The 16,872-nt window shown below is 34.3% G+C and overlaps 1 protein-coding gene across 1 annotated transcript in view; it reads right to left on the reverse strand.

The window, feature by feature from the left end:
• The window catches only part of LOC128547113 (uncharacterized), a 111,167-nt gene that overhangs the window by 69,296 nt on the left and 24,999 nt on the right, over nucleotides 1-16,872 (reverse strand). Inside the window, exons 14-19 of the mRNA XM_053518840.1 lie at nucleotides 16,088-16,201; nucleotides 8,554-8,670; nucleotides 6,945-7,058; nucleotides 5,980-6,024; nucleotides 5,734-5,832; nucleotides 519-544 (exon numbers count right to left, since the gene is read on the reverse strand). Of these exons, the coding sequence (XP_053374815.1) occupies nucleotides 519-544; nucleotides 5,734-5,832; nucleotides 5,980-6,024; nucleotides 6,945-7,058; nucleotides 8,554-8,670; nucleotides 16,088-16,201 (515 nt within the window). The remainder of the gene's footprint in view (nucleotides 1-518; nucleotides 545-5,733; nucleotides 5,833-5,979; nucleotides 6,025-6,944; nucleotides 7,059-8,553; nucleotides 8,671-16,087; nucleotides 16,202-16,872) is intronic.

A 16,872-nucleotide genomic window follows, 5' to 3' on the forward strand; every position in this document is an offset into this window, starting at 1 on the left:
CTACATACTAAATATCAAAGCCTTAGACCTTATAGTTTTTGACAAGAAGATTTTCAACGTTTGTCCCTATATCAGTCTATATAAACCGTGTGACCCCCGGGATGGGGCCATATTTGACCCTAGGGAGATAATTTTATCAAGATTGGTAGGGGTCCACTAGATGATGCTACATACCAAATATCAAAGCCCTAAGCCTTGCGGTTTTGGACAAGAAGATTTTTATAGTTTTTCCTTTCGGTTGCCACGGCAACCAGTGTTCTGTATGGAATCAAATTCTTTGAACAATTTTTTAAAGAAGACCATCCAAGGATCATCCCTGTGAAGTTTAATCGAAATTGGCTTTGTGGTTTAGGAGGAGATGTTGTTTAAAGGAAAGTATGGACGGACTACGGACGGACAGACGATGGACGCCGAACGGTGAGCGACAACAATAGCTCACCCTGAGCCTTTGGCTGAGGTGTGCTAAAAATTGAGAGCAAACCTTTAATGTTCAAATATATTACATTAATAGTACTTACGACAGATCCTGATATGTCACATGTCCCTAAAACAAAAAATCAATTAAATGACAGCCTGAAAATATTGTTACAATTTGTGCATAAAATATGCAATTGGCAATGATACAAAATGCTCTGAATCAAAGCCCGCCCACAGTTTAGTATGAAATCTGCCTAAATTTTGAAAGAATGAAAAATTACTATGCTAACATGGCTCGATTTGATTTCCAGTTAAACAAAGAAGGAAATCAAGCTCTGTATATTCTGCGATAAACACCGGTTGACGCGTGTACAGGTAAGAGAGCATTATGACCTCAATAATGACATCAAATTATCGCATGACGTCCAATTCATAACTCCTCTGGTAAATGTAGGCCAGCAAAACATTTATTAAAATATGTCAATGAGCATGTTAGAATGGCCTTCTTGTGATTAATCGTCTAATTTACCACGGTTCATCGTTCAGATGCTTCAGTAGTTAAGGTTATTTGAGGTATCATTTTAAAGAGTGATTCTTTACAAATACAAATCAATGGGAAACTTGCAAAATCCTCTATACATTTTTATGTCCGTTAAATTTAAATTCTATTTTGTAACTTTTGCTATCGCTCTTTTTTATGGAGTATCGAAACCTTTTTTCAGAACGTGAAATTGAAAGATGTAGATGAAATGTATTTTTGACGGTTTTCCCATCCTAGGATGTAAAAATCATTCAATTATGTTTGTCTCTGTTACCACTTTCTTACGCTAGAATAAGTCACATTAACGTGCGGTGACGTCAAAGTTTTTCTGCGACCAAGAAAGAGCGCTCCTATATTTTATCTATTGTTTTAGATTAAGGGTTAATTAGAATCGAAATAATTAATAGCATAAGAGTGTTTTAACACTATTATACACTCGGTCGATAATACGTTGCATAAATAAATTCACTCGGGCTGCGCCCTCGTGTAATTATATCGCTCGATGCATAATCACCCATCGTGCATAAATATTGTAAAAGCACTCTTTTGTTATAAATTATTTCTTAATTTAAAGCACATTTTGGATAGACAATTTGATCGTAACATATATGTTTTTAACAAAATATAATGGTTCTTTGGAAAATAGTTTTAATACCCTTTTCAACATGTACTTGTATTTTCATTTCGTCAATATGTCACACACTGAATGCAACGTTTTATTTTCAATCTATTAACATCCTGAAATGTTGTTTACTGTTGCACGCACCACTTTTATCCATCATAGTGTATTCATGTACAAGTCGCAAGCACCACCTTTATCCATCACAGTGTATGCATGCACAACTACAGACAAATCGACGATACAGCTTTATTAGAAGACACTCAAAAGCTTAAATAAGTATAAAAGATATTTCTGATCTAACAACAGTCACTTGTCTTTTATATATAACCGCAAAATGTTCATGTAAATATACCATTTCCACCAGGTTATCGTCCGCGACAAAATTTCTCATTAACAGTTAATTTGTCGAATCTATACTAAACTTAGTGCAAAATCACCAATTTAAGCAAAGGGTGGGGGAGAGGCGAGAATTGTCACTTTATAGAAAAAATCTGTTTTCAGTACAAATAGCATTTACATTACTTGCTTTGGACTCAGATATAACAAATTAATCTTTTTTTCACAACAAATATTTTATCAATCTAAAGCCTTATTATCCAGGCCACATGTTATAATAAAATATACCGAATAACCACACAATTCATGTTTTGGTATATTTTTAGAGAAATTTATATTAAAACTATTAGTCTGGGAGATCCTTTCTCTATTTGTGTATATATCTAAACAATGTTATAGAGATACGCCTACAATGTTTAAGAGAAACACCTACAGATGTAATTCCATGATTATGTGTTTTGTATATGATGTGTGTGGACGAAGTCAGCGTTCTGAAAATTATTTTAACCAGCGCTATCCCTGACGGCGATTAATAACACCAATCTGACTAAAGTTTTCGATCTTCCTAAAAGTTAAATCTGATGACAGCCCATTCAAATTTACCTTTCTGTATATTCGGTCTTCAAGTATTGCTATTTTCATTTCCACTATATTTGAATTTCATTATTTTGCGTTTTTTTATATGCTGTTAAAACACTCTTATGCTAGAATGACGTCAAGTTAACGTGCGGTGACTTCAAAGTTTTTGTTGCGACAAAGAGAGCGCTTCTATTTTTTATCCACTATTTTAGATTAAGGGCATATTAGAAACGAAATAATTTATAGCAAAAGAGTGTGTTTACACTATTTATACACTCGGGGGGTGGTAATACGTCGTACAAATAGTTGCAATTTGGCTGCGTCCTCGTGCAATTATTACTGTAACGCCCGACGTATAACCGCCCTTCGTGCATAAATGGTGTTAAATCACTTTTTTGCTAGTAATTAATTCTTAAATGCATGCATGTAAATATAAAGTTGATACTAATATTTTATTTAATTGATTTTATTGTAGATAAAATTGCAATACTTGGTGAAATTAAAATCTAAAGGAAGCTGTCCTTAAATATCCCCTTATTTTCAGAGTTTGGCTTGAATTTCTTTGGAGGACTTTTTTCCTGTGATGTTTACTTAACTAGAAATTATAAATCAGCAATTAAATACCATGTTGGAATTAGCTGAGGTTCGGACATTTTGTCTAGTAGATATAACCGGCCTATCAAGGCAGTTAACCCTTACAAACGTTTTTCTTAAATTTTGAATGAAAACAAAAAGGAAAAAACAACCACTGAATGCTCCTGTGACAAGGTTTGTGTACTCTTGATAATGGTAAACAATAGGTACTAGTTTTGTGAATATTCTTCTATTCATGAATTATGATCTTGTGACCTGAACGTGCATGATTCTCGTCATGTTATGATGGTGATTTTTTATATGTAAATACTTCGAGACAATTTAAATAGTTTATTTTAATGTGACTGACCCTTGATATCAAAGCGTGATCTTCACCTTTGACCTTATGACCTATGTCATCGTCTCGACAGTTAATGTTTGTTGTATGAAAATACTGTCAGTGATTAATAAGATATGGAATGTATATAAAGTTTAGGTGTTTGATATTTAAATGTGACTTTGACCTTGTGATCTGGGTAGATAATGCATAATTATCATTGTATTATCATTATGAATATTTTGTGAAGTTACTCGTATTTGAAAATCCACAATCCAGTCTGAAATAAAGCTATTTCAAATCTGACTTGATCTCGGACATAGTGACCTTGGTTGTACACTATGCACTTAGCCTTGATCAAGTGAACTTTTGATGCTAGTTGTTACGAAAATCATTCCAGCGGTTTACAAGAGAGAAGACACGAAACTCAGACACCGATGAAGTGACTTTCGTCATATCTGATTATCGTCGTAATTTATGTGTTTTAAAATAACAATCAATAATTAAGGGAGAGAAAACTTGATATTTCTCACCAAAAGCCGGCCATGTATAATTGTAATTTTATGATATTTAGCATACATTATTATTACATACTCGTTTCTATTCCCCGTTAAGTTACACTGGAGCCGGAAACGTCAATATTTTTCCATACACTGACGCCTGAATTTCATATCAGGTGCACTATTATTTTTCTATTTAGTTCAGTATTATCAATCCTATTTAGGCTATTAAACATATTTATGATATTTCCATAATATTTATACGTGTAGCTGCGTATGTAATAAAAAGGTTATTATCTTTGCATCGGGAAATATGCACTCGTTCTTCAGCGGAAGAATATTGCGCTATATTCCCGCTGAAGAACTCGTGCATATTTCCCGATACAAAGCTAATAACCTGTAATTATATGGTACGTATTCACTTTAATATTGTTCTTACAACTTTATGTTCCGGGGCTGTTTTTCTGAACTATTAAAGGAATGGATGTCATTTTTTTTTGTTTTACACACTTGTAAAACCCAAAATCGAAATACACATATCCGATAACGGCCTTCCGGCCGGCCGTTATCGGATATGTATACTTCGGTTTCGGGTTTTACGAGTGTATAAAACAAAAAAGATATGACATTTATTAATTATGTTTCTTTAAAAAGAAGTCCAACATCGGGAGCAGCGCAAAAGTTGATATCCGAATAAATTTGTTTTATACTTGTAAAATAAATTCTGTGAGCCAATCAAATTGAAACACACACACACACACACACACATATATATATATATATATATATATATATATATATATATAATACAATAGCACCAAACGTAATGTCATACTTTGACGTTATGATGTCAGGTTATTTGACGTCATGACGTCATACATATGTTTGTATAAACTGCAAGTTTTTTCTGAAGAAGTATTTGAATACGAAACGCGTTGCTAACTTGAGTTGTCTTCTTTCTTTAACCATATCAAATATATTCAAGCAACTACTTAAGTTCGTTATATCATTCCGAAATAGAAAGTTCATGTTTCAATTGCGTGATTGAATTTAAAATAAGTACTGCAGACAAATACTACTGAGCACAATATACTTCAGACAAAATAAATTGTTATAGAACAAAATCAACATTAAATAATAACTTGAGCAATAGCACGATTTAAAAAATACAGACTTAAATAAGTAATTAGATGTAAACAATTGTTTGTTTCCGGTATCCCGACCTAGATGCTACCCTAAATTTTTGGCTTGATCCTAAATGTTTTTTATGGCCTTGGAGAACTTTTTTTTTCACCTTTTTAACAAAAAGTTGCAAAACTGCACTTTTATGCTTTAAACCTGGCCAGTGATATTAGAAATCAACTTACTGATGCTGTTAAGGCATAACCCACTTATTTGTATTCATTTTTTGACACAAAAATAATTTCCGAAAAGTCTCCCTTAATTAAAAAAATCCCACCTTCTCTGCCCTATTTTTTCAGCATGTTACCGGAAACAAAGATTTTTTAGGCCTTACTTTACTTTGACAATTATTACGTTGTTTTTGTTTTTGTAACGTCATATTCCTGTTTACGCGCATTTTAATACATTACTGTAAACTGATGATTTTTATTTCTTAGTTTTTTTGTTGATATATCATGCAGAAAAACGACTGTCACCCTGTTTTGTGCGGATGGGAATATCCGGCTCGAGGGTCACTGTTTAGGCTGTAACAAAGCTGTTATAATCCTCATTGTGTTCCTGTGCGTTTAAAGTCATGTTTCTATGTTATCTAAGTATTGCAATTAAATACAGAACATAATATAAAGACAATTAGAGAAGGACTTACGAGTTTCACAGCTGTTTCCACTATATCCGTAGGGACAAGAACATATGCCTCCTTGCAAACATACTCCCCCTCCTTGACAAAGGTTAGGGTTGCAACCAGCTGAAATATGATTCGTTGGAATGTAGCGCGTGATTATTGAATTATGTTTTAGTAGGAGCATTTCATTTTCTTGTTTTAGTTAAATTTAGATTTAGACACTTGCAACTATTTCCATTTAATCACAAAAGATAAAATGAAATACATTACCTGCGGGGCAACTCATGATTCCGGCAGCTTGTATTGAGCATTTATCTAAAATATAAAACATAATATTCTTAGTAGCTTAACACAATTATTACCGCTAATATACATGAATTGCTTTCTAGGTCTAGTTTCCTTTTTACTGACCGTTCCAAGGCGGTGTCCCTATTTTCAACTTGTTTTCAGTCAGTCTCGTACTTTGTGTTGTGAATGTTGTCTTTTTTGTTGTTAGCGTTTCATTCCTCTTTCTACTCACTACCCCCATTTCCCCCATCGCCCAATCCCATCCGTTTCCCTTGCATTTATGCTCCCTTGCGTTTGCTGCCTTTCTCCTTCTACCATGAGTACGTTATCGTGTCTATCATAATTTTGACCGCCGGGCGTCCTTAGGCGGTGCCCTACTGTTGTTTTTTTCCTGCGTATGTGTATGTGTATTTATGCGCGTTTTTTTTCTTACTTTCCTGTTTGTTTATCTGTGTATATTAGCTATGTGTTTTGTACGTGCGTGTCTGCGACGTTGTAGTAATAGTGCGTTTAAGGGACATGGCTTTCCCTTTTGAATATTCATCTTTTCTCCACCTTCACCCTACATCCGACCATTTAATCTACCCACCCCCACTCTCCCTCACACACACTATTTTTCTTTATTTTGTATATATTTATAATGTTCTTATTGTTGGAATTTTTTAAGCGACCTGTCTACAGTATTTTCCGTTACAGCTTCTTTTGTTGTGGGCCTACTTTGCGATTCATATCACTATGGCTGTATTTAGGGCTTCTGTGTATTTCGGGAAATCTTCTTTTCAGACGACATTTAATGCTACCTTACGTTTGGTTAAATGTAATACCACAGTGTATACCAGAAAACACTCTCTGGTCTTCTTTCATTAAATGACAAGACTGAAACGGTTCTGAGAGCATAGAAACACACTCATACTTAAATAGTATCCAAAAGTAATGTAAAGACTTACCAACTGTACAATATTTTCCACCATAGCGTGAGAAACATTCGCAGTCAAATCCATTAACTTTGTCCCGGCAGCTTCCATGCCCGTTACATGCAGTAGCATTACAATCGTCAATATCTGTGAAATAAAATCTTTGAAATATGAACCATCAGAAATCAATAAAATTAAAGTCGACGATGTTTATTCATTCTGTAATATGAGTACACATAACTTGTTTTAATGGTCAACAAAAAATAATCAGGTTTTTCTGTTACCTTGAAATATAACCGCTCTTATGAATATAAACCCGCATCGCTTTTCAACAACTGTATTAAACACAGAAGTCGTTTCAAACTATAATTTGGCATAAATACGATGTTTTATTTAGCGAACTACAAAGACGCATCAAACTATATAATGAGTTTAATTTTATCAATCATTGCATACTTGCTTTCTCCTTTGTTTTCTGATTTATAAGAACTGTCGACGATCATAACAAGTTTTACCTATTTGAAATGGTCATATTCATCGACCAATGCAACTGGTCTGTATCAGAATTGCACCAGTACAAATAATACGAATTACATCATACCTTTTGTTTTGTATTTTTATGTTTTTGACATCAGAATTAAAGACCGATAAATCATTTGCAAATACATTTTGCCCTTCAATATAATCATGATTTAGCCGAAAGAGCGATATATGAAAACACTAAAACGGACCTGTATATCATGATAATATGTATAGGTGTACATTACATATATTTTTTGACAAGACTTATTTTCATATAAGAAAACCAAACTGATTCAAAACGTCAACATTAGAAATATTATGCAACCGGTATTTAGAATTATTCACTGATTAAGTATAAAATCTAAAAACAGGACTAAAAAGGACCCCAAAAATGCATGCTGACCGACTATGGTTCCTGTCAAGACGACAGTTACTGGTTTTAATAAGCCACATTTCCGTTCAAAGTACATTTGTTTAAATCGAACACTGAATTTTTTATTCGTCCTTTCAGCCAAATATTTCATTCAAATGAAACCATTTTTAAACTCTTAACGATGAAATGATTTTGGCAGCAAAATAAGCAACGACATAACTTATAAGACGTACTTAGCACCCGGTTCCATGCAAAAATTATATCATATAACATCGAGTTAGTTTTGGGTTACTCGTTAATAAAAGAGTGCATCGATAGTCGGCACATTTTAGATCAATCCATAAAACACGAAGTGTTGTGTTTACTTCCATGTTAAAAGCTATCATTTTGAGCAAACAACGTTATTCTGATGAAAATGAACATGAATATCAGTTACGTTCATCAATGAACTCGACTGTTCTTCCCGATATTTTTTATCTAGTATATGCTCTGATTGATAGCTAGTACAACAGAGAATATTCCTAAACACATAGTCATAAAACACAGCATAAATGTTAATTACCACATTCTAAAAATAAATGATTATACAATTTAAAACAAAAGAATTAGTGTGCGTAACAAAAGACTTTCGCCTATAGCAATACATGCCTAACAAATCTTAAATTCCCTTATGAAGATGTTAGAATATAAGGCTGATGTTATAGACCAACTTTACATGATATCAATTTAAATACATAAACGGCTTACTTTTGTCGCAAATATCTCCACTAAATCCCGGATTACAATAACACAAAATGCCGCCTATCCCGGCACAAATTTGAGAGTTTTCTTGAACACATGGATTTGGTTTACATTTATCTTCCTCTGAAAATTAAAATAATGATCTATCTATATTTATGAAAGGTTTGTGCACATATCAATTCCCACAACAGGTAAAGTCAGTTTTTTTACTAAAAAGTTGGTTTACTGAAATCTCTTTAATACATCATGTATTTTTAAAAAAAAAGTTTGTTAAAATCAAATAAATGAAAATAAGTTTGAAATCTTGAGGAAGTTAGAATGGTGCAGCAGCCCCGTACTTTCAATCAGAGCTATCATATTTTGATCTTTTGAGATTGTTCAGCACGACATTAATGTGGTGTAAGTAGTACTATACTGTTTAGTTTTTGTACTTGAAAATTTTGAGCTTGAGTGGTTCCAATACTTGCACTTTTACAGTTTTTGTATTGTTTAATCACCCTTTGGATATGGTACCTGCTTTTGTAAATTTTGTCTTTTGTCAGTTTCTATGATATGCAGGCTCCATAACATCTGACATACTCCCTAAATTCTTGTCCGTTTGCTCATTGTGTTCTATGTACGGTCTATCCATTTATTTTAACTGGGGGACGTACGCCACTAGATACCGGCCATAAACAGGCACAGTCAACATTCTGCAACATTTTCATTTTATGTCGTGTAGGGTTACCTGTGGATTTCCACTTTTTGTATTTACAAATATTATGCAAACCTAAAAGTTAAAGCGACAGGCATTATACAGGGTATAATCATTATCCGGGTTTATAAATGTTTATGTGTTAATTTTACGTTAAACTACTATTTTGTGTGTGTGTGTGTGTGTGTGTGTGTGTGTGTGTGTGTGTGTGTGTGTGTGTGTATGTGTTCGGGTTTAACATCTTTTTCAACACTTTTTCAGTCATATAAACCACGGTGTATTCTTGTAGCAGTGAGCACAGTACCCAACTTTACAGTGCTGCCTCACTGGCGTATCATACCGTAGACACGTGACATGCTACCCCACCCAGTCACATTACACTGACACCGGGCTGACCATTCCTAGCACTATCCTTTTAATGCTAAGCGCCAAACGAGGAAGCTACTAGTGCCTTTTTTACGTCTTTGGTAAGACGCGACTAGGGATCGAACGCTCGACTCGAAGCGGGCGCTCTGTCAAACTACAATTCTAAATAACTAGCTTTCATGAACATGTAAACAATTAAGAAATGATTTCACATTCTAATTAGATTAAAAACTGTCTCAAAGCTTACATAAAAATAACTGGATATCTATAAACACGTTTAACAATATGTACATATAAAATCTTTACAGTTTACATTCTTATGATACTAGTACATAAATGTCATACGTACGTCTTAAAATACTAATATAACACAGGTTTTGACTAGTATACAAATACAACATTGACTAGAAAACAAGTATTGAAATATGTCCTTATGATTTGATGAGTATATATTATCAAACAAACTGACTCTTATGTCATCATATAACTTACATTTCAAGATTTAGTGGAATTAAGGCTTTACCTTATTTATACAGAATGAGTAAATTCGTTCATTTAACAGAAAGCCTGGCTGGATTAAATTCTGGTTGGTGCTACTTCGCATTTAAACATCGCAAGAACAGACCTATCATGCTATGTGAACTAGAAATAACTGTTTTACAATATTCTTCATCAGCAAATTCATTAGTAAAATTGATACGTTCTCAAGTTACTTCCATCAGCATTACAGCATCCAATATCTGCGTTTATGTCATTTTTAAATTCATTTAAAAATACTCCAATAGCGTTTTTCTTCACTTTTAAATAATACTCCGTTTAGAAGCTATGGTATTCAAAGTACTTGACTTCTGATACCATTCTTAACTCTTTAAACCAATTACTGGTTAACAAATACCTATGGTTTATTCTAGTAGCTGATATTTTACAGAGTTTAAACCATGAATTAGTTACTAACTGACGACAATAGTATGACTGTCGTTGTTGCCAGCCAATTCCCCTATTAAAGCGACAGAAGGAGTGTATTTTGATACACCTTAAGTTGAATAAACATATTGCTCCAGTTTGAATAGCATCTATGCATGAAAACTGATGTGTACCTACAAGTAGCAGGCAATTAAAGACCAAACGAAAAAATAGAAAAGTTCAGAGAACAAATTATAAGGCATTCAACCCATTTACGCGTATTTGATCTTCGGCAAGCCTGGTGCTCTACTGGCAGACTGTGCAACAAAGAAGCCGTAATATTGTAGTTCAAGTATTCGTCCAAGTTAAATCTTAGATAAAAATATTTATCAACAATGTTTAACGAAATTTCCCCATATGTAAAATTGTAATTAGTTTACTATCAACACACTTGCTCTAAAATGAACGACATTACTTATTATATAATTAACATTTAACCCATTATAAGTTGTCCAATCATAAACAAGACCTAACATTTTTGTAAATCGTATTCATTTTTTGCTACTTAAACCCCACCCACGCCATCAGCATATAAGAAAATGTACATTTTCTCACCCTTTCCTACTTAAATCCCTAGGTCTAATGCCAAATCATTGTAAAGAAAAGTTAAAAAGAATAGGTGGAAGATTGCAGCTTTGTCAAAATCTTGACTTTACAACAAACCAGTTAGTACATGTATACATTTTGTTTATTCAAATACACTATGATAGGTATTGTTAGGTACTGTTTTTAAATAATACTTCGACTGACCACCGTATCACAGGTATTTTTAAGAATGTGTGAAGTTTATATATAAATCTCGTTTCAGCGAGGTTAGTTAAAGATAAGTGATCAAATGTACTTCGGTCCTTTCTTATAATACATTTTGTCCATTTACTTAAATACCAGAAAGTTCGCCAGGGTGCAAAAAAAACAGGATACAAAAGTACTGATATCATATGACCTGATATACAGTTTTAATTGAAAATTTGGCTTCAAAGTTCATATAACTGAGTCAGCTAGACTCATAAGAATCATTTGACTATGATAAGATCTGATAAAACTGTAAATGTTATTTATTTTATAAGGAATATTGAGTTTAAGCGCTTAAAACTGAAATAAAATGCTTTTCTTAGGAGATTAATAGGTCCATTTTCATCACCACTATGCCAATTGTTTGGACTTTCGAATAAATCTTGTCGGTTTAGTCTAAAAGAACACTGGAGGTTTCCGTCTGATAATAAATTTATCCTTTCGTCCTGGCTTTAGTGTAAACGAGTATATAGACTTTCAATACAGTCATGTTAAGCATTCTTCATTTCATAATGTGGTAAAGATGGTACAAAAAATGGAAAATCTGACATATTAACCACATTTAATCTATGCCCTTTTTGGTCCGGAGACTTCGGTTTTTTATGCATTAAATCATGTGAGAGCTACTGTGTCCAGAAAATGCTAGCACAAGGGGCGTTTTATCATATTGAGCGGTCAACACATTATCTTGAGCGATCAACATCTTATCTTGAGCGATCAGCATCTTATCTCGAGCGATCAACATATTATCTTGAGCGATCAACATATCATCTTGAGCGATCAACATCTTATCTCGTGCGCACGACATCTTATCTCGAGCGATCAACATATCATATTGAGCGATCAACACATTATCTTGAGCGATCAACATCTTATCTTGAGCGATCAACATCTTATCTCGAGCGATCAACACATTATCTTGAGCGATCAACATATTATCTTGAGCGATCAACATCTTATCTCGTGCGCACGACATATTATCTTGAGCGATCAACATATTATCTTGAGCGATCAACATATTATCTTTAGCGATCAACATCTTATCTCGAGCGATCAACATATTATCTTGAGCGATCAATATATTATCTCGAGCGATCAACATCTTATCTCGAGCGATCACCATATTATCTTGAGCGACCAACATATTATCTCGTGCGATCAACATTTTTTCTCGGTCATCTTCTCAATATCTATTAAGGACCTTTGTGTGAATTCAGATCATTAGTAAAAACATACGACTGCCACCGTTTTTGTTTTATTTAGATTATACTTATAACCGTTCCACATGTTTGCAGGTTAGACATTTAAATACGGAACTAAATAAAAAAGGCAGCAAAATCAGGATGATGCAAAGTAAATAAATTTAGTCCTTGACAAAAAAATAGTATGTAGGCTTCGCTATAGGAAGCCTTGTAGACAATTGATTTCCGTACTTCCCACTTCTGACTTCTAACTTTTGCACTTCTCACTTCCAACTTCTAACTTCCACACTTCTGACTTCTAACTTCCACACTTCTCAACTTCCCGACTTTCGACTTCTGATTTCCAACTTGCACACTTCTTACTTCCGAATTCTTGACTTCTTACTTCCTTCTTCTAACTTTCGCACTTTTGACTTCTAACTTCCGCACTTCTGACTTCCAACTTCCTGACTTCATACTTCCGACTTCCAACTCCACACTTCTTACTTCCGACTTCCAAAAAAAGGAAAGTTGGCAGTCAGAAGTGCGGAAGTTTGAAGTCGGAAGTCAGGAAGTTAGAAGATCTTGAGCGACCAACATATTATCTCGTGCGATCAACATCTTTTCTCGGATCTTTTCTAAGATGTTGATCGCTCAAGATAAGATGTTGATCGCTCGATATAAGATGTTGATCGCTCAAGATAATGTGTTGATCACTCGAGATAATATGTTGATCGCTCGAGATAAGATGTTGATCGCTCGGGATAATATGTTGATCGCTCGAGATAAGATGTTGATCGCTCGAGATAATATGCTGATCGCTCAAGATAATCTGTTGATCGCTCGAGTTAAGATATTGATCGCTCAAGATAAGATGTCGTGCGCACGAAATAAGATGTTGATCGCTCGAGATAAGATGTTGATCGCTCAAGATAATATGTTGATCGCTCGAGATAAGATGTTGATCGCTCGAGATAATATGTTGATCGCTCAAGATAAGATGTTGATCGCTCAAGATAATATGTTGATCGCTCAAGATAATATGTTGATCTCTCAAGCTGATATGTTGATCGCTCGAGATAAGATGTCGTGCGCACGAGATAAGATGTTGATCGCTCAAGATAAGATGTTGATCGCTTGAGATAAGATGTTGATCGCTCAAGATAATATGTTGATCGCTCAAGATAAGATGTTGATTGCTCAAGATAAGATGTTGTGCGCACGAGATAATATGTTGATCGCTCGAGATAAGATGTTGTGCGCACGAGATAAGATGTTGATCGCTCAAGATAAGATGTCGTGCGCACGAGATAATTTAATTTAAAAAAAAATAACATATGTCCTAAACATACCACCGTACAAAAGCCAATGTTCTAAAAGCAAAATTTGCAATAGGGTTATCACCCAAAATCAGACTATGGCTACTTCTATCAACAGTCGGTTTACTCAATTTTGCTCTAAAAGCTATTCGTGCATTTAATCATTTAATCGTATGTAATGGCCCAAGCTAAAAAGCCGCATTATTTTATTCGGGTATCTCAGGATATGACGCTGAAGTACGGATTCGATTTTTAAATGAATTTCGTGGAATATGTCTATTCCATGATACAGAATGGGCGGATAATCAGTTTTGAGTACTTTATACAGGTGAGTCGGGAAACAAAAGCTGAGGTTTTGGGTGCTGTCTTAAAGGTTTTTGACCGTATGTAAATTGCCACGTCATTGGGCGGAATTAGTGTTTAAAGATATTACGTAACGTATTTTGAACTAATTCCAATACTATTGACATTTTATACATGGGAGAAATTTTGAAAAATAAGAAAATTGTACTAAGATCTGACAATCTTGCGCTGGTAGACCTTTGAATAAAATATCCACAAAAACAAACAAGTTATGACACTATACATGAAATGCTACCTATTCTTGTGAAAACTATTCAGTTAAAGCAAATATGTATGATATTTGTGACGCTATTAGTCGTTTTCAGTGGCAAAGGCTTCACAAAGTTCTCCTAAGCGGCGCGCAAGGACTGCCATCCACGGAATCGAAGTCCTTTCCACAGATTTTCAACTTGAAATAGGCATCGCTTTCAAAAATACTAGGAAAAAAGATATAGTTGGGCAATTAGTCATTTTGAACATTTTGTCTTTACAACAATATTCACATTCTTTCATTACAGACAAAATCTCAGATATAAGCTTTATTAACAAAATAAACAACTTCTTTGACAACACAAAAAAAAATGTGGTGAAAAAAAGATAAGCGGGAGCCGATAACTTTATGCAGTATTGCTCAAACTAACGCGATACTTAAAATAGGTCTGTAGATGAGTATATGTCCTTCACGACTGCTTTGTCCTGGGCCTACATTACTCTTCTTCGAATCGCAGAGTTTTCGAATTCACATAAACGTATCGACAGCTATGTTCTATGTAATGTAGATATTACATGAATTCTGGGATTGTACGACTTTATTTTAAGACCTCTAAAACTGACCAAAGAAGGACTGGTTCTGTTGATATTGCAATTAATTCGTGTAGAAAGTGTACAGACGTATTTTAAATACCGATCTAAAGGAAATGGTCCTATTTTCTGTAATTTTGAACGCCTACGACCACCTACCACTTCAATGTTGTATTAGAAAATCCTTGAAATTTTCTGTATTTGAAGAACGCAATTTGAAATCGCTTTCATTTAGAATTGGGAGAGCCACCTCTTTGTTTAAAGATGGCTGTCGGATAAATGATATTATGTCAGTCGGAAAATGGAGGTCTGATGCCTGTTGGTTCTACATCCGTTAACGGTCTTATGTTCATAGTTGGTACAGTTTTTTAAAAAGGCTTAAGTAGTATGAAAATACATAATGTTGTAGAAACCGTTTAGCACATTTTGAATTTGAATGATCCTCCAGAAATTTTAATTCTACATTTAGGTGGTAATGATTTTGGCACAAGACCTACTGTAGAAATAATTTGGGAACTGAAATTTTACGGTTGTACCCACTACAAGAACAAGGCGCTACATTCCGTTAGATTCCGTTGGTAATAAAATAAGACAGCGGGTAAATAGTTGCATTGGTGCGTAAAAATGGGGGTGCATACATTAGTTACGCAGATATATCAGAAGATGCCAGATGACATCCGTTTAACTCCATCATAACATGAAATTATGCTGAATACAATTTCAGACGCTATTTCCTCGTTAGTTATAACGGGAAACATGAATTTCCCTCCACCTCAATAGTGTTATTTGGTTACAGGCCATGACTGTTGGTTTCAGTTTTATGCTTTTATTTGTAAGTTTACCTTATGGCGGTTTAACGCATAAAAATCCTCTCTGCCGCCGTTTCCGGAGCAGAAGCTCAAAAACAAAGACGTATGGATTATCATCATTGCATTTATATACATTATATGTATACATTTTTTTTCAAGAATATATATTCATAGACATGGCCAATATTATGCCACTATCTGAAAAAATAAATTTCATCAAACTGTATTAGTATTTTGTTCCTCATGTTGCTGGATAAATGTGTTAGTACTTACTAATCTCACACGTTTTCCCCGAAAATCCAGACAAACAGAGACATATAAATCCTCCTGTATCTTCATCCCTTTTACAGGTAGCTGAATTCAAGCATGGTGCAGATACGCAAGGATCTATAAAGAATACAATATAACTTTACATTTATATCTATGGTTATTTTCATTGGTCGTCTTAAAAAGTAAAACAATCGTGTCACATATTTCCTACCAATAGGATATAATAACAAAACAATATTTTTATACATGGTCTATATCCCATTTCTAGCAGCAATAAATCTTAATTTCGAGCTCATTACAATGTAATAACTTTATTTATTATACCTCACTTTTGTCTACAATGGTAAAATCCCATTACCCGAAAAGGAGATATTTTGACTATCAGAAACATTTTCAGTCTTTTTGACACGTGACCAAGCGAAAGTGACTGTCAGGTCATGTGACCGCGCTGATATTTTGAATGTCATATAAGGGCAAATAACTGCTTCAGGTTTTTAGCCATATGATTGCGTCCCTTGTACACAGTGTCATATTGTAATGACGTCGCTATTCAGTGTGTACACAACTGATTACCGCGCTAAAGATGAAACTGTTGAATTAAATGAACCAGAAACATTTTTAAAACTTTTTTTTGCGTTTAGTTTTGTTCGGTATAATAAAATAAATACCATATGGCAGCGTGTGTGACATTGATATTGTCAACCCTCGGAACAAAATGTCACCACTCGGCTATCGCCTCGGGTGACATTCTGCCCTCGGGTTGACAATATCAATGTCACACACGTTGC

This window comes from Mercenaria mercenaria, chromosome 1, assembly GCF_021730395.1.
Source record: "Mercenaria mercenaria strain notata chromosome 1, MADL_Memer_1, whole genome shotgun sequence".
NCBI classification, from domain to species: domain Eukaryota; kingdom Metazoa; phylum Mollusca; class Bivalvia; order Venerida; family Veneridae; genus Mercenaria; species Mercenaria mercenaria.